Source organism: Molossus molossus, unplaced genomic scaffold, assembly GCF_014108415.1.
Source record: "Molossus molossus isolate mMolMol1 unplaced genomic scaffold, mMolMol1.p scaffold_m16_p_15, whole genome shotgun sequence".
Classification (NCBI taxonomy): domain Eukaryota; kingdom Metazoa; phylum Chordata; class Mammalia; order Chiroptera; family Molossidae; genus Molossus; species Molossus molossus.
Window position 1 is genome coordinate 4,329,615 of NW_023425350.1, and position 19,400 is coordinate 4,349,014.

The following is a 19,400-nucleotide window of genomic DNA, read 5'->3' on the forward strand; positions in this document are numbered from 1 at the left end:
AGAGCGTCAGCCTGCAGACCAATGAGTTGTGGGTTGGATTCTGGTCAAGGGCACATACCTCGGTTGCGGTTCGTCCCCAGCCCTGGTCAGGGTCGCGTGGGATGCAACCAGTTGATGCGTCTCTCTCGCAGCGATGTTTCTCTCTTTTTACCTCTCCTCCCCTCCCACTCTCTCCCTCCCTCCCACTCTATCTGAACAAAAATGGAAAAATATCCTTGGGTGAGGATTAAAGAAAAAAAAAGTATTTTTTGTTACTGCCTGGTAGACTTACAACCATTAAGATAACTCTAGCAGGCTGAAAATGCAAGGTGAACTGCTTTGTGAATCGGAATACATGTGGAATTCATTTTCTCTTTCCTCCACAATAATATATTAGAGTGCTTTGTCATTACTTCTGACATTACTCTTATTCCTTATTAATTGTTCTTTGCAATAGAAAGTCTTGTTTTAAGTTTGGATTAGCAGGTGCATGTAGCATTAGCTTCTTCTCAGCTGGATCTTTGCTTCAGAACAATAAGCATAAGGGTGAGGCCACTACACTCTTTTTTTAAAATAGCTAAGCAGGAAGTTCACCTCTGACAGGGTATTATAATCAGGTTATCACAAGAGCCTGCTGTTGTGTAACAGAAACTCTAGCTTGTCCTTACCTGTCTGGAAGCATTGCTTCATGAAGGAAAATAAACTCACTGAAATATTTGTGAAATTCAATAAAATGCTTTCCCAAGAACTCCATTTTCCATGCATGCTAGGACAGTTTATTGTAGCCTTATGGTCTTTTTAAAGACATACGAACCTTGTGATTCTTGACTGTTGTTAGGAAATGAACCTGCACCGCGCTAGAAGCCCCATGTGTCATGTTTACTATACCTTTCAGACACGTCTTCGGCTACGGCTGGTTGGAGTCCACATTCCCTCCCACCCGTCCCCTCGGTTTTCAGGAAAAAGGGGGAAGGTTTGGATGTCTTCAAACGACTGTTTATTTAATTGACAGGCAGCTTTTCTTCATTGTATGCTTTGCCTTTGCTCACAAAAGTGCATTCACTCTTCCACAGTATGTTGAAACTTTTAAATGGAAACGGCTTTTCATGAACAAAGGAAGCATTTTCTTCCCTCCTTCCATGTCTTAGCTTTCTCCACTAAGTCTTGGCTTCTTCAGCAGCCGTACCTCCACCATAAATGACAAAAGGTGCAATTGTTCTGCGATGGCGATGAAGATAACACCCGGAGCTTTGTGTGTGTGGGCTGCTGGGCACTGTTTTTCTTCTGTGTTTGCTTTTATTTTGTTTTTGTTATTCCAGAAAGTCGAGCACACCTTAAAAAACACACCAAAAGAGAGAGAGAGAGAGAGAGAGAAAGGAGAGCTTTAAAGACCCTTAAACCTTTATCCTAGGTAGACTATTTCTTTCCATTAAGTTGTTCTGTTAGTATTTAAGTGGGCCCTCTGTCCCAATAAAAACAGATCTGACAGAGCTCACTTAAAACACAGGGAGGTGGAGTACAGAATACAGAGCACTGATGTGGTTTGTTTGCTTTTTCCAGGCAGGCCTCCTGCCGTCACCCTGCTGAGAGCAAAGCTCGGGAGAGAGACAGGTGTACAAATTAAGTTTTAGTATTTCCCTGAGTTGTGATTCCAAGCCCCAGGTAGATAGCCTTTCGTTCTTCCTTGTTTATTTGTTTTTTACTCACTTAATTTGAAGGCAGCCTCCTCCTTTATCTGCCTTTGCTTCTGCTTTTATTTTTGACTCAAGCTTCTGGAGTATGGTGCTGATTGAAAGCATTATTTTCTTCCAGCAGAAACCTTTTCGTTCACCTGGTAGAATAAATTGGAAATCTGGTCTCTTTCAGGGGCACCAGCTCTGCCCAGGCTCCAGTCAATCCCTGCTTGAGCCGAAGTCGGGCCTAAGCACACTCATCTCTATCACAGAAACAATTTTTTTCTGTCAGTGGGGCTACTACCATCTTTTCAGCCCTGATTTGCTTGATTTTTATATGTTTTCAACCCACAGACCAATTTCTAAACACATCATTTGTAACACAGATTATTCTACCATGATCCTTGACAGTGTTTCTAAATCCTCTCAAGAAGCATTCATAGAAGAGATAAACCAAAGAACGTACGTGCATGTATGCATAACCAGTGGACACAGACAACAGTGCTGAGAGGGTAGTATCAGGAGGAGGGTGTCACTGGGGGGAAAAGGAGAAACATCTGTAACAAAAACATTAAATTTAAGAAAAAAGAAGAAGAAAAGCAGCATTCATTCCGTCATCCGTCACCAGACTCAGCCAGAGGGTAAAGAGACTGGAAATTCGTTCCGAAGCACCTCTCCAGTATCATGAATGTTGATCAGCAACGTTCTGAGCCTCTCTCTGAATGAGTAGAAAGGAAAGATGTCATGCTGCTTCAGCCCAGCCCACCCTCCAGTGGCACCTTGCCACGATGACTCATTTTGCCTGGGAGCAGTCTCACACCCGCTGGGAAACTGGGCCCTGCCATCAGTCACTTCTCAAGCACCTCCAGGTGGCAGTCTCGCTGGATCGAGTTTCGGTACCCTCTGAGTCTTCAAACTTTGCTCTGGATTTGTTCACCATCTCACTCTGTAGGCCACATGTAGCAGCTCTGGGGGTTGTTTGTGCAATCTTTGTTAGAATAACACTCGGACAGGTTGAGGTCTCCCTGGAAGGAATTAAGGTGAGTGTCATGATGACAGGTGTTCTCACTGTCCCTCACCCCCACTCCTCCCTTGCAGAGTGACTACTGCCAGGCAGCATGCAGAGAAACCAGCTGTTTTCCTTTCTTCCTGGCCTCCCCTGACGTCGTAACCATCCCTGGAATCTGTGGGTGCACCTCTGTTTTCAAGCTGGTGGGGTAAAACCTTGAGAGGGTCTCTACCAGGCTGCAAGAAGAATGCGAACGGGAAGCCACTGCATTTTATTTTATTTTATTTTTGCGTAAGAATAACCTGGAGAGCGTGTTTAAGCTATAGATTCTTAGACCAATGTTGGCTTGATTCGGGGAGTCTGGTGTGGGGTCTGGGAACGTGCATTTTTAACAAGCACCTTGCAGATTGTGATAGAGATATGCTTTGAGCTGTACAGACTAGTCTTCTCTCTCTGCCTCTTCTTTCTTTTATTATTCCAGTTTGTCCCACAAAGTATTTAAGGTAGAATTAGACTAATTAGCAGATAACGCAAGTCCAATATAAAACAAATGCCATTGTGCCTTACTAAACAAGCAGAGCTTTATACAAGGTTCTGGTAGGCCGCTCGTTCTACTTAATACAGCAGAGACTCCCAATGAGAACGTGGTACAGACGCCCAGCAGCTTCTGTAGGCCCTTCCCATGCGTTGTCTGTGCACGAATGCATCTTCCAAAGGTCCAAATAAGATCATACTAACACAGTCATTAAATATTTACTGCAATTATTGTATGATAGTTTTCCACATTTTAGCATTTGTCTACATTAGCACCTGATTCCTCTCTCTGGGCCAAGGACAATGGGACAGAAGCACGACTGTCTCACTGTGGTCTCGTTCTCTGACACGCTACGAGATGGCGCGCTCAGCCTCTGCCCAGGGTTAGACGCTTTGCTGAGCTTGCAGTGCCGGCCCCAGGCTGGCCTGGCGCAGGTGGAGTGGGAGCAGGCGTGCAGGTGGGTTAGTCCTAGCCAGGCCAGATAGGGACAGTTGGGCCAACACGTCAAGTGACATCAGAGAAGACGGTAGCATTCTGTCCTTTTGATGATGCCTCCCCCCAACCAGAAATGGTGGGCAGTGGGGACGTCCAGTTACAACCCTCAGCTCTTTCGAGGCCCTGACATCACCCTCAGTGTGTCCTAGAAGTAATCAAGCCTTACCTCTGGACACGGGGCCTGAGCGGAGAGTCAGCAGGGATGCTATTTCCTCTGTGCGCAGTGTATTTTGTCTTCTGGGAGAGGCACTGTGTCCTGGTGTTATATGTTTAATAGTTACAGTTGGATCATTTTGCCCGCCCCCAAGTGTGTCTCTATTGCTAAGATATTTTATGTAGGATAAAGTTCGATATTAGCAAGTAGTATAGACTTTCAATGTTTGTAGATTTTATATATGTTGAATTTTCTACATCTTCAGCTTTATTCTAATTATGACATCTCTAATATGTTGGGAGTGTTTTTTCTTTTATATGATATTTAGGTTCATTTTTTATACTTGCTTTAAATTGTGGTGAAATATACATAACATAAAATTTACCATTAAGCCATTTAAAAATGTGCAGTCAGTAGAATTAAATACATTTACATTGTGCACCAGCACCACCATTGTCTCCAGACCGTATCTCCAGATGTGAGATTTGTCCTCGTTGCAGCACGTCCGAGCGTCGTTCCTCTTTAAGGCTGAATAGTATTCTGTTGTGTGATAGGCCAGTTGTTTATCCATTCATTCCTGAATGTTTGGGTTGTTTCCACCTGTTGGCTATTATGACTAATGCTGCTATGATATCTGAGTAACATGGAAGCATGTGGATAGTATGTAACATGAGCTAACCGTGTTGCTGTGAACTGGAAGGTTATTGAGGCGGTGCTTGTGTGAGAGCATTATGACAGCATTGTAACTCCAAGTGGTCGCAGATTTCTCCGTCCTCAGATTGTTCTGTGACTGGCAGGAAGTTAGGATCTCGCCACATCATAGATAAGGCCACTAAGAGTTTAATGAGCCAAACAGAATTTCAGTGGCTTTTTTACTTAGTGTTATTACTATTTAAAACTGCTAAGTTGCTACTTCAAAAGTTCATATGGAACCAAAAAAGACCCCGAGTAGCCACAGCAATCTTGAAAAAGAAGGACAAAGTAGGTGGGATCACAATACCAGATATCAGGTTATACTACAAAGCCACAGTAATCAAAACAGCCTGGTACTGGCACAAGAACAGGCATATAGACCAGTGGAACAGAACAGAGAACCCAGAAATGGACCCAAGACATTATGCTCAATTAATATTTGACAAAGGAGGCAAGAGCATACAGTGGAGTAAAGACAGCCTCTTTAATAAATGGTGTTGGGAAAATTGGACAGCTACATGCAAAAAAATGAAACTAGACCATCAACTTACACCATACACAAGAATAAACTCAAAATGGATAAAAGACTTAAATGTGACCCGTGAATCCATAAAAATTCTAGACGAAAATGCAGGCAACAAAATTTCGGACATCATACGCAGCAGAATTTTCACTGATACATCACCTAAGGCAGCAGAAACAAAGGAGAAAATGAACACACAGGACTACATCAAACTCAAAAGCTTCTGCACAGCAAAAGAAATAACCATCAAAATGGAAAGGCAACCCACTGTATGGGAGAACATCATTGCCAATGATACATCAGATAAGGGGTTAATTTCCAATATATATAGAGAGAGTGCTCATACAGCTCAACAAAAGGAAGACAAAGAACCCAATTAAAAAATGGGCCCTGGCCGGTTTGGCTCAGCGGTTAGAGCGTCGGCCTGCGGTCCAGAGAGACCCGGGTTCGGTTCCTGCTAAGGGCACGTACCTCAGTTGCAGTTTGTCCCCGGCCCTGGTTGGTCGTGCGGGTGGCAGCCACTCAATGTGTCCCTTTCATGTCGATATTTCTCTCTCTCTCTCTCTCTTCCTCTCCCTCCCTCTCACTCTATCTGAACAAAAAATGGAAAAATGTCCTCGGGTGAGGATAAAAAAAAAAAGGGCAGAGGCGCTGAATAGACACCTTTCTAAACAGGACATATAAATGGCCAAGAGATATATGAAGAAATGCTCAACATCACTAATCATCAGAGAGATGCAAATTAAAACAACAATGAGGTATCACCTCACACCTGTCAGAATGGCCGCCATCAACAATCATCAAACAACAAGTGTTGGTGAGGGTGTGGAGAAAGGGGGACTCTGGTACACTGCTGGTGGGAATGCAGGCGGGTGCAGCCACTATGGAAAACAATATTGTGTTACCTCAAAAAACTAAAAATTGAACTGCCATTTGAGCCAGTGATCCCACTTCTAGGAATATACCCTAAGAAGCCTGAAACACTAATCAGAAAGAATATATGTACCCCCATGTTTATAGCAGCACTATTCACAATAGCTAAGATCTGGAAACAGCCCAAATGTCCATCAGTAGACGAATGGATGAAAAAGCTGTGGTACATATACACAATGGAGTACTATACAGCTGTAAGAAAGAAAGATCTCTTATCCTTTGAGACGACATGGAGGGACCTGGAAAGAATTATCCTAAGCGAAACAAGCCAAGCAGAAAAAGGCAAATACCACATGATCTCACTTATTTGTGGAATATAATGAACATGACAGTCTGAGGAATAGGGTAGACCCAGAGATGTGGAAGTAGGGTACAGACTGACAACCCTCAGAAGAGGGGGTGGTGGGGGATGGGAAGAGATAAACCACAGAACTTATATGCATGTACGCATAACCAATGGACATGGACAACAAAGCTGGGCACGGGGTAGGGGGGATGGGGAGGAGGGTGTCAATGGGGTAAAAAAGGAGAAACATCTGTAACAAAAATAAAATTAAAAAAATAAAATAAAAGGCAAAAAACAAAACTGCTAAGTTGCGATATTAGGGTTCATGCATGTTCTCCCTCCACGCTTTCTCACGTTCCCAGTTTCATTCAGTGAATGCATACTACTTTAAAATCAGAAAGTATTTTAAAACTAATTAACGTGAAAATTGCTGCCTTGACTCTCTCTTTTATTTCAGTCTTGGCCTGACTATGAGGATATCTATAAAAAAATGATCGAAGTTTCCACATTTTTGGATCTGCCTCGTTTCCCAGACATAACTGAGGACTGCTATCTTCACCCAGACGTGTTGTGTATGAAGTACTTGATGGAAGTCAATCTCCCAGGTAAGCCAGTGGCTCTCGTGGGAAGAAGCCTTTACCTCCTAGAGCCTGAATGAGCGAAATGTAGAGACCTCTCAACTACCCCACCAGTGGAGCCGCCTGACAGGGTCCATAGCAACACGAAGCTTAATTGCACAACCCTTTCCTGAAATGTTCCCGACCGGTTCAGTGGTGGAGATCACTGTCCGGAGGTAATGAGTTCTGTCTGGTGAGAGGGCTCTGGCCGAAAGCACTTGCTTGCTTTCCAGGGAGTCTGCTGAGTGCAGGTCAGGTGACAGGTGTCCTGGGGTGGAATCAGTGACCCAGGTGCACCCCAAGCCCTTTTCATCTGCATGAAGCATGATTAGTACATAATCAATTCTAGGTCTAAAAAACCCCAGAAGCCAATTAATGGTAACATTTTTATTGTTTAGAAACATAAAGCTGTTCCCAGTCCCTAAAACCAATGGGGTCACAGTGTGGTGGGAGCACGCGAGCCCTTCAAGGCCGTGGCGCACAGTCTGAGAAGGGCCTCGCTGCGCCTTGGCCGCAGCACGCGCGAGGCCGGTTCCAGGTGGAATCTGCCCGGGATCCGGTCTTGAATTTCTTGCTAAACTAGAAATGTGAGAAGTTCAGTACTTTCATTTTTAAGAGAAAATACAAACATGGTGTGACTGTACTATTGCTTAGGCAACATCAAAATGTAATTGAATATGTTTTTAATAGAAAGAGAAAATAGATATATGAGAAAAGCAATATGTAAAACTGTATTATGGTATCATTTTAATGATAAAATAAATACAAATATGTAGTAAGACACACAAGTGTAAATGTTAAGTCTGTAATTTTAAAATATTTTAAAGGAACAAAAATAACAAACTTTTTAAATATATCATTTGTTAAGCTAAGGAATGTATGTCTCTTCTGGGATTTCAGAAGTCACTATCTATTTGATTAAGATTCCAGAATATGAAAGTCATTTCTGCATTTTGCCATATTGCATAAAGCAGAATTACGGTTTTAGATTTTGCTCTTTTAAATTTACTCCTTTAATGGTTCTTTCAAAATATGGAAAGTTCTTCTGTTCTCATGTACTCCAAAATCTTGAACGAGGGTTCCCAGGGCGCCGAGAGCAGTTGTGAGCGTGCTGCACAGAGAAGGCCCCCCGCGCCCCTCCCGGGCCGTGGTCTCGGGTGCCAGGCACAAAGGTCCCATCCAGCTTGTCACACACCCTGGCTCAGTGAGCACTGATCTGAGGGCTGAGTCCGGTCTCACCCCGCGTGCTGGGACTGGGGGGTCTCACCCCGCGTGCTGGGACTGGGGGGTCTCACCCCGCGTGCTGGGACTGGGGGGTCTCACCCCGCGTGCTGGGACTGGGGGGGGCTCACTCCGCGTGCTGGGACTGGGGCCTGCTGGAGGGACTCTCTGGCAGCTTTCACAGCCACAGCGATCATCCGTGGGGAACCAGCATTTCCAACGTGCTTCCATGTGTGTGATCTCCTTCAGGGACAGAACGAGCGAGGCTTGGCGACCCTGACCTGGTAGAGGCGGAGTGCACCCTTACACCAGCCTCTCCTCCAGAGCAGGGCCCTCTCACCTGTGCTCTGGTTCGGAGCCCCTGCTCCTTAGTCACCCCTCCTGTCTGCTTCCTTTCTCACAGTTTCTTCCATTTGCTCTTTCATTACTCTGTACTCTTGGTGTAGGTGAAGCAGTTCAAGATATTAATTTAAAAGAAATAGAGGAGACAGTTTTCAAGAAGTGTCATTCTTTATAGTGATAACAATACTATGGTTTCAATGTGTAAATGATCTGAGAGGAGACTGTAGCCTCCATGAGCCAGTACAGGTAATATGTACACTGTTAGTGAATGATTTTGTTTTTTTTTAATCCTCATCCAAGGATATTTTTCTACTTATCTTCAGATAGAGTGGGAGGAAGGGAGAGAGAGGAAGAGGGAGAGAGAGAAAAACATGGACATGAGAGGGACACATCGATTGGTTGCCTTCTGCATGACCCTGACCCAGGTCGGGACCAAACTGCAACTGAGGTACATGCCCTTGAACAGAATTGAACCTGAGACTCTTTGGTCCCCAGGCCGATGCTCTAACCTCTGAGCCAAACCAGCCAGGGTGTGATTGTATTTTTAAATGCATTTTTTTCGTGCTGTAAGTGTATGTGTTTGAAGGCGAAAGTCGCCCTGTTCCTCACCGTCCTGGTTCCCTCCATTACAGCGCAGAGCCGTCTACACAGTGGGCACTCGGTAAATGCTTGTCGAATGAGCTTGAGTTTGTGTCTTCTGATTGGTTGGCACCTGAATGAATCCCATGACTATTCAGATGGAATCTGTAGGTCCAAATTCTCTGCCACACAGACTTGCAGGACCTGGCCCTGCCCCCTCCTCATTCGGCACCAACGCCCCGGGTTGAACTGTTTGCTTTTCCCGAAGCACCATCTCAGCCTTGTCGTAGTCTTGATCGTATCGGATTCCAATGATTTCAATGTTTCTAAACAATGAGCTCCTTGGGAAAAGGGTGATTGATGGCTTTATCTTCAATACCCAGGACATAGCAGTTACTCAATAAATGGTTTTTGAAAGCACGAGTAAAAGCCAAGTCAAAATTTTAGCCAAGTTATTAGAATCTCGTAGACATACAAAAATACTTTGATTCATATTTTGAATTGTCATTGTTATATATGTCCTATTTCTGTGTGAACAAAACATATTTTAATCAGTGGAAGTTTTTTACTTAAACATTTAGGAAAGAAATGTTTTGTATTTGACTCACTCTCCACGGACAGTAGGTTGTGCCCATTACGTGTAGATTGCTGCAGTTAGGAAGACGAATGAAACAAGACTGGGTCTGCCTGCCCTCAAGTTGAAGAGGAGACAAAGACTTCAACCCTAACAGTGTGCGGTAGTGGGGTCAGTGCCAGAGGGCTGCCCCAGCATTCAGAGGGCTGATCCGAGGAGGCTGCTGGCATCACACATGTGTTCTTAGAAGCAGCAGTTGGTGTAACTGAGTTCTGTAAGATGAGTGAGAATCCACTCAACACAGCTTGAGAGGAGAAATGGGGAAAAGAAATTGGCTTTCTAGGCAAAGGAACAAAACTAGTTGTGTAAAGCAGAGAGGCCAGTGAAACTGGCTTGTTTGGGGGGAACTACAGAGAGGTGTTTGGGCTGGGAGCTCAAAGTTTGAATGGGTTAGCGAGAGCAAGGGAATGAGATGATGGGATCACACAGCAGAATCAGACAGAGGAAGGAAGACTTGCACTAGGAGGGTGAACTAAGGTGCAACAGTGCAGAAGGAGAAAAGTGGATGGATTTGAGAGCAGTCGGCATAATAAGTCACATGGATTAAGTGTCCACTCTATGCCAGGCTCTGATCTAAGTGCTCTAGGTTCACTGACTCTTCACAATAACTGTAAAATAAAACGATTGCTATTCCTGTTTGACACAGATGAGAACAGCTGTGGCACAGAGGTCATGTAACTGACACAAGGTCACAGAGCTAGTGAGTGATGGAGCAGGGATCCTAGTCTAGGCATTTTGGTTCCCTAGTCTACTCTTAACCACTGCCCCGTGTGGACTAATCAAGGGAGTAGGGTCAGAGAGACATGGTGAGGGAATCATGTAGGAGAGTCCATTCAGTTCAGTAACATTGATAATGCACTTAGGAATACAGCTGTTCTAGAAATTCATTAAAATAGAATGTGGTATGTCTGAAGTACGTACATTAGTGAGTAAAGAAATTCGTGTAGTGATTTAGAGTTTTCAGTGTGTACACACTTGTGCTTCCTAGTTACTCTCATTTATCGCCAGCTCCTCACGATGGCCTGTTTGACAAGTGAATGAGGGTAAGTGACTGATTCAGTCAGAGATGATGGTTGGAAAGCCTAAATGCAGACCCTCAGTTTTCGGGGCCGAGTCCACGTTCAGCCCACGTGATAGACGCAGTCTTGGCAGAGCACCCGGTTCCTTTGGGGAAGCGCTCTGTCTGGTTAAGCGCACGAGCCTTGCAGGGTGCCAGGCAGGTCAGCCAGCGAGTGTCTGCTCTGTCCGCTGGAGCTCTCGGTCTTACTGAGGACTCATTTCAGGCAAGTCCTGTCGCTATAGAAACAGACAAGAGGCTGCAGAACAATAGAAACTGAGCTGTGACTGTGTGTTAGGTACGTCAGAAATAGGAAAGACATGCCTTGTCAAGAACCTACTGAGAGTTTTTCTAAATGGTAGAAGATGTGTGTGTTTCGCCCTGGCCGGTTTGGCTCAGCAGTTAGAGCGTCGGCCTGCGGTCCAGAGAGACCCGGGTGCGGTTCCCGCGAAGGACCAGTGCCTCGGTTGCAGTTTGTCCCCGGCCCTGGTTGGGTTGTGTGGGTGGCAGCCATGTGTCCCTTTCACGTCGGTATTTCTCTCTCTCTCTCTCTCCCTCCCACTCTATCTGAACAAAAAGTGGAAAAATGTCCTCAGGTGAGGATAAAAAAAAAAAAAAAAGAAAAGAAAATGTGTGTCTCTGAGTTCTAGCGTAGTTCCATGTTTTAAGATAAAGATGGTCTTAGGACATGCACATTAGTTAGCCGGAGAATTTATTTCATGTTTTACTGTCTTTTTCTTCAACAGATGAAATGAACAATTTCACCTCCCAAGTGGTAAAAATGGCTGGAATAGGAGAGGTGGATTTTCTGACATTTGATCCCATAGCTAAAAAGGAAAAAACTGTTAAATATGATGTGCAAGCTGTCGCCGTCATTGTAATAGTATTGAAACTGCTCTTTTTATTGGATGACCATTTCGAATGGTAAGTGTATATCAATTTCATGGGGGGGGGGGGGGAGCGTTCTGTTGTTTCCACCTCCTTATTCGGAGTGAAGGGCTCCATGTGTCATCTGAGGAGGGAACGCACACTCAGCTGTCCCAGACGTTCCCGGCAGCAGCCACTTCTCACAGAGCATTTGACTCAGCTGGTTGTCAGAGGGTGCATCCCGCCCGGTAGTTGTTTGTATCATGTTTTATTCCTAGTTTTTAGGCAGATACACGTGCTCCTCATTCTTTCACTGACTCCTGAGTCTGAATCATCATCGCAGGTCCTGAGGAGTCACTTAGCACCCACCTGCGTGCCTCCAGGCTCCGGGCCCTGTGTCTTGGAGATTATTTTGGAAAGTCAAGGGATTTAAAAATGTTACCACTCCCAGATCCAAACAAAGAGTGGCAGTATTTACAGTATTATTCCTCTCTGTTTCAGTGATTGCTTCTCCATTAGAGTTGTCATCAGTTTCAAGGACTGTTACATAGTTTTCTTTCAGAAGAATTCAGAATTTCACTGTCTTCAAATAAGTGATTTCTAAATAAATTGATTTGTTTATTGGTGTCTCCAGGTCTTTATCTGCTATTGCTGAAGAATACAATGAAGAGAACAAAGAAGGTACTTGATTTTTTTATCAATCAGATTAAAGATAAACAATAGATTAAAAGATGCAATAAATGTGGGGAAGAATATGCATAGATACATATACAGGTATATAAATTGTACCTTGTACCGGGATTATTTTTTCAGATAGTTATCCAATGATCTGTATCCTACTAAAAAAACCCCAGTGACCTCCACGGTGTGTAAAGGCCAGCTGGCTCGGTCACTTCCAGCTTCTCCTCACTAGTCGGACGAGACCAGGAGCTGGCGGGCAGCACTGTGGCGGGGCCGTCTGTTCTGATGCTTTGCTCACACTGGTTCTTCCCCCTGAATGCTCTTCCTTCTTACCCCAACCGCTTCAACCCCTGGCAGATAAATCCTCGTCCTGCTTCAGGATGCAGCACAGACACCCTCCTCTCACCTCCCCCCACCTCCCCCCACCTCCTCCCATCGCCTCTTCCAGCTCGGAACTAGTCGCCGTCACAGCCGCGCCTGTCCAGACTTTGTTAGATGTTTAGCACATTGAATTGCAACCGGTGGACTGAGTATGTCTGTCCCTGTCAGATTGTCAGAATCTGTAAAGTGCATAGAAGAATATTTGACATAGTGAGTACTGCATAAATCATAGCCCGACAAGTAGAGTGTGAGCTTCTGGAGGGAGGGGCCAGACCTCTCTAATTTTTTTTTTAATGTATCTTTGGTGCCTACATTGTGACTGGCCTCGAAAACTCAGTAGATTTGGATAAATATGTGAATTCTTAAATTCAATTCTAGCTTTTCAATGTTCTTACTAGGACTTATGTGCATTGTCCTTTTTTAAAACTTTAAGCTTCATTGAGGAATAACTGACAAATAAAATTGTAAAATATTTAAAGTGTAGCCCTAGCCAGGTTAGAATGTTGTCCCCAGTTGATTGGAATGCTGTCCCGACACGCCGAGGTTGCAAGTTCGATCTCCAGTCAGGACACATTTAAGAACCAACCAATGAAAGCATGAATACATGGAACAACAGACCGATGTCTCTCTCTTTCTTTCTCTAGAATCAATTTTTAAAAAGTGTAATTGTGCTGATTTACTCTGCATACACACTGTAAAAGGATTCCTGCCATCCAGTCAGCTAACACATTCATTACCTCACATTATTTATCTTTCTATTTTTTTTTGGTGAAAACATTTCAGTTTAACTTTCTTAGCAGATTTCAGCTCTACGGCGCAGTGTTCTCAACTACAGCCGCTTCTTTTACTCTAGATCCTCAGACCTCATTCATCTCTCGCCGCAGGTTCGTGCCTGGGACCCAGCTGTCCCAGTGTCCCCCACCAGCCCCGGTGACCACGTGTCTGCTCTCTCTAGGAGTCCATTGTTTTAGATCCGGTTTGCGTCTTATTTCCGGCATATATGCCAGCACTTCCCTCCCGTGTTGCCTGGTGCTGGCCCTCCCCAGAGCGGAGGGTGACGAGATGGCTCTGCGCCCCTGCTCGTGCTCACGGCGTCGGAGCCGTGCAGCGGCGCGAGGAAACAGCACTGTGACGCGTCCTCCCTCTGAGCCTCGATCTGGGCTGTCAGCGGGCAGGGCTTCCCCTTCCTCTGCTGCCCACTCCCTGCTCCTCGCCGGTGAGCACCTGCGACCCTGTGCCCTGTGGACTGGCAGCCTGTCCCTCTGTCTTCACAGCTCTTGGGAGGTGCCTCTCCTCTGTGGCCTTCAAGGCTCTATTGGATTATGTGAGGATGATTTTGGCCAGTTGATTTTTAACTAGACATTGAAAGAGACTGTCTTTGCTATGTAAAAACTTCGCCGTTCACTGAGCCACCCTCCTCCTCCTGGCAGCCTTCCTTCCTTCCCCGCCCGCCCTCTGTGAGCCTCTTTTCCGCTTTGCCTTTCATTTGTTTCCTCCCTCCCTGCTCTTCCCTTGTCCCCACACGGAGCGAGTAAGAGCCAGGGGCGGCTCTGCGCACGCCAGCTGCCCGTGCAGCCCACCTTCTCCCGCCAGGGCTGGGCTGGGCGTCACAGCAGGACGAGGGGAGTAGGAGCTAATGAACTGCAACTCCGGAGTCAGCTCCACAGTGCCAGTCACACTTCCATTACCATTCGTGCCTTCATTCACGTGGTCTCAGACGTGGTGGAGGTGTGTGCCGGCAGGGCTGGGCGCGGCGCTGGAGAAGGGGCCCGACTAGGGACAGACGACATTCTGCTCTCAGGGAGGCAGTCGTCGATCGAGGAGAAACAGACCTGAGAAGACCATCTCAGCGTAACCGGCAGGGCCGTGGTGTGGGGAGAAACCCGAGGGGGCTGCCCGACTGCTCGGGGTCACAGCAGAGACCGTGGCTCCATCCCTAACTCCCCGGGGCTGTCACATACATGTTTAGTCATGTCAACGAATGAAGAGTCGGATGAACAATGTATATGACTGTCATGGGACTTATTTGATTAATAATGATGGATTTCTTTTCTTTTTTTTTTTTAGATAAGCCATGGTTTGATTTCAGAAAATGGTACCAAGTTATGAAGAAATCTTTTGATGAGAAAAAACAAAAATGGGAGGAAGCCAGGGCAAAGTATGTCGTCTCTTCTCGTTTTTGATTCACCTCCTTGTTTCCAAGCCTGTTACCTTACATTTGGAAGATGCGGTTTGCCCTGGCCGGTGTGGCTAAGTGCTTAGAGCTTCAGCCTGTGCACCGAAGGGTCGCAGGTTTAACTCCCAGTGAAGGGCACGTACCTGGGTTGCAGGTTGATCCCTGGCCCCAGTCAAGGCAGGTGCCAGAGGCAATTCATCGATGTCTCTCTCTCTCTCGGTCCCCCCTCCCACCCTCCCTCCCTTCCACTCTCTCTCAAAATCAATAGAAAAGATATCTTCAGGTGAGGATTAACACTACCACCCCAACCCCCAATAAAGAAAAGAAAGATGAAATTTTATCAGTGTAGGCTCATCAGCATTGTGACACTTTTTCTGGGAATATTAGCTACTATTTTCTAATAAACTTTTTTCTTTAATTGGAATGTTCTCCTAAAATAAAGATCCCCATACAAATCAAAACAAAGGAAAACAGAAGGAGAGTGTGTGGGTCAGCCAGTCTCAGTTTGCCTTCGAACTGTCATTCTGACGTAGGTCCCTTGTGGTCAAGTGGACAGAGCATAGGTCCGGGCTGGTTTCCGTCCGGACTGTCGCAGCCGGGCTCTGACCACCGGCAGCTGCTCAGCCCCGTCCGCGGCCTCAGCCTGCGCGCCGAGAGCTCCTTTGCTCGTACCCTTTCGGGGACACCGTATCTTACATAATATCAGGTGTATTTCTGTGGAACTCTGATTTGAACAGTTTCATCTATTTTTACAACTTTGAATCTCTGAGACTTTGAAGAAAAAGTGAATATTTCTGTATTTTATGTAAATGTATATCTCATTTCATCAAATAATTTAAATCCTTTGAGTAAAACCAAGGTTGCTCAAAGTAGTTAAATAATTCATTCAGTTCTAGTTTCCTCATAAATAGGAGTAATAATGCTTACTTTATACTTTAATAACTAAATTTCTTTTTTTTTTTTTTTTATCCTCACCCAAGGACATTTTTCCATTTTTTTGTTCAGATAGAGCGGGAGGGAGAGAGAGGAAGAGAGAGAGAAACATCGATGTGAAGGGACACATCGAGTGGCTGCCACCTGCATGACCAACCAGGGCCGGGGACAAACTGCAACCGAGGTACGCGCCCTTAGCGGGAACCGAACCCGGGTTTCTCTGTACCACAGGCCGACGCTCCAACCGCTGAGCCAAACCGGCCAGGGCTAATAACTAAATTTCAATTTTCACAGGTAGAACTAGATATTTTCCTCTAACGTTGAGAGAGATTTAAAATGGGGAAACAGACATCCAGTGACGAACAAAGACAGTGGGAAGAGGTCAAGAGAGAGAAGAGGAACAGTTACTACTGGTGCTCGGTGCAGGATGGTGATGGAGGGCGGGCAGGGGACGGTTCCGAGAGCCTGGGTGCCCAGGAGACCGGCTCCTTCCCTCCCCATCGGAGAAGAGATGTCTCGTTAGTCACTGGGTCTCTGGGTGTTTTCCTGTGAGACACCGGCCCCCGGGAGGAGGCCGTGCAGAGGCCCCCTTACAAGATCCCACTCCATGGAGTGGGTGCTGCGGGCAGGCGAGGTGACACGGGAACCACTGCTGACCAGTTTGGCGCAAAGCCCGGTGCGTGTCATCGCCGTCTGTTTCAGCCCCCCCACCCCCACTGCTGACATACGGTTCTGATTTTCCTCTCTGTTCTTCTGGACATCATCTTCCGTGTTGTCAGGTGAGAGTTATTAAATCATGATCCATGAAAGAAAAAAGATAAAGTGGACTTTATCGGAAGAGAACTACTGCTCTTCAAGACACTGTTAAGAGAATGGGAAGCCACAGGATGGGAGATATATGTGAAAATCACCTGATAAAAACATTTATATTTGGATTATATAAAGAATTCTCGTACAAAAAGGAAATAACCCAATTTTTTAAATGGACAAAAGATTCGAACAGACACTCCACTGAAGAAGGTGTGTGGCTGGCCCGCGGAGTGGCGCAGCCTGTTAGTGGGGTAGGGCAAGCCCACCACCATGGGCCCGACCCTCCCGGTCAGCATGGCCAAGGCCAGCCGACAGACGCTGGCTGCCAAACGTGGGGGTGCAGAATGGGGCAGCCGGCTGTTTTCATAGGTTAAACATATACTTATTATACTGCTCAGTGTCTTCACTTCCAGATATTTACCCAAGTGAAATGAAAAGAAGCTCACATAGATGTCTGTATACAAATGTTTATAGTGGCTTAATTCACAATGGCCCTAAACTGGTACCAACCCAACGCCCTCCGGCTGGTGAGTGGGTAGCTGAACAGTAGTGTATCTGTGTACAGGAGTGACAAGGAACCGACTTCCGATACACCCAGCAATATGTGTGAATCTTAAATGCATTATGTTGAATGAAAGACTCAAAAGGTTACATACGGTGTGATTCCATTTGTCTGACTTTCTGGAAAAGGATAAACTATAGGGACAGAAAACCAGGTCAGTGGTTGCCTGAGACCTGAGAGCTGGGTGTGTGGAGAAGGGCTGACTGTCAAGAGGCACGAGAGCCGGCCGGGTGGCTCAGTGGACTGAGCATTGTCCCACGCACGGAGAGGTCCCGGTTGGATTCCCGGTCAGGGCACGTGCCCCAGTTGTGGGCTCGATCCCCAGTAGGGGGCGTGCAGGAGGCAGCTGATCCATGTTTCTCTCACTCTCACATCGATGTTTCTATCTCTCTAAAAAAAATCAATACAGCCCTGGCCGGTTTGGCTCAGCGGTTAGAGCGTCGGCCTGCGGTCCTGAGAGACCCGGGTTCGGTTCCCGCTAAGGGCACGTACCTCGGTTGCAGTTTGGACCCGGCCCTGGTCGGTTGTGCAGGTGGCAGCCACTCGATGTGTTCCTTTCGCATCGATGTTTCTCTCTCTCTCTCTCTCTGTTCCTCTCACTCCCTCCCACTCTACTTGAACAAAAAAATGGAAAAATGTCCTCGGGTGAGGATAAAAAAAAAAAAAAAAATCAATACAAACATTTTTTAAAAGGAGGCATGAGAGATGTGGGGAGTGATGGAGCTACTCCATATTAATCATGACAGCGTGTATGTGTCAAGGCTAGCAGGACAGACTACCCTGCACAGGGCAGATTTACTGTGTGTAAGTCACTTCATACAGGGCTTGGTGGCATCCTGTAGGATACATTAGGACTTTGTTGTGTGTCTCTGTTTATTTTAGCTTTTGTAGTTTGGGAAAGAGGTAGGTAAAGTAAAGTAAATTCTGAAGAAGTATAAACAGAGTGTTATTTTACACTGTTTTCCCCATTTTCTTGGCATATGACCCCAAGGAACTAATAACGCCTCCTTGATTATAGCATCATTGACATCCATGAAGGCATTTATTATAAATGCATAAGAAAATCTTTCACCTTGGCCAGTTTGGCTCAGCGATTAGAGTGTTGGCCTTCGGACCAAAGAGTCAAAGGTTCAATTCCAGTCGAGGGCACGTACCTCAGTTGTGGTTTGATCTCTGGCCCTGGTTGGGGTTGTGCAGGAGGCAACCAGTCCATGTGTCTCGCATGTCGATGTTTCTTTCTCTGTTTCTCTCTCTCTCTCCCACTCTATCTGAAGATAAATGGAAAAATATATCCTTGGGTGAGGATTAAAAAAAAAAGTCTATCTAGAATACATATTTACAAGAAATGTTTAACAGTTTTATTATTTAAGTTTTTTTTTTTACCTTGAGTATGTTGTTACCTTTATTATTTAAGAAAATAAATAACAACCTGGCCGGTATGGCTCAGTGGTTGAGCATCGACCCGTGCACCAAGAGGTCGCTGGTTTGATTCCTGGTCAGGGCATGTGCCTAGGTTGTGGGTCAAATCCCCAGTGTGGGGGCATGCAGGAGGCAGCCAGTAGATGTTCTCTCTCATCATTATTTCTATCTCTCTCTCTCTAAAATCAATCAATAAATAAACCTTAAAAAAAAAGAGAAAGAAATAACAAAAAAGATATTTGAAAGACTTGCAAACTCATTTACCATGGGGGGTAAATGACAGATTGTGTATTTTATATGTGGTATGGCTCACTAAAAGTCAGTTTACACGTAATTTTCAGGAAGACCATCACCTGTTAAACATTGATTATTTCTCTACTGCTCCCTAATGACTAGAGAAGCTTCATTTCTGTTCTTATTATTTTAAATCACCATGAAAATTCAAAGTAAAAGGTTAACATCTTTGTTTTATGTAAAGTCAAGATTTTACTGATTTGATCAAGTTTATTAAATCCTTGAGGAAAATCTCAATCTGTTTTTTTTTTATTCTCACGCAAGGACATTTTTCTATTTTTTGTTCAGATAAGAGCGGGAGGGAGAGAAAGAGAGAGAGAAACATCGACGTGAAAGGGACACATCGAGTGGCTGCCACCCACACGACCAACCAGGGCCGGGGACAAACTGCAACTGAGGTACGTGCCCTTAGTGGGAACCAAACCCGAGTCTCTCTGGACCGCAGGCTGACGCTCTAACTGCTGAGCCAAACCGGCCAGGGCAAAAAATCTCAATTTTTAACTTGGTTAAAATGATCATTTGCTATCAAAATATTACTAAAGAGAAT

The 19,400-nt window shown here is 45.4% G+C and overlaps 1 protein-coding gene across 1 annotated transcript in view; it reads left to right on the forward strand.

Moving 5' to 3' along the window:
* The window catches only part of TAF1B (TATA-box binding protein associated factor, RNA polymerase I subunit B), a 63,775-nt gene that overhangs the window by 38,842 nt on the left and 5,533 nt on the right, over positions 1-19,400 (forward strand). Inside the window, exons 9-12 of the mRNA XM_036262962.1 lie at positions 6,738-6,885; positions 11,477-11,654; positions 12,232-12,278; positions 14,727-14,817. Of these exons, the coding sequence (XP_036118855.1) occupies positions 6,738-6,885; positions 11,477-11,654; positions 12,232-12,278; positions 14,727-14,817 (464 nt within the window). The remainder of the gene's footprint in view (positions 1-6,737; positions 6,886-11,476; positions 11,655-12,231; positions 12,279-14,726; positions 14,818-19,400) is intronic.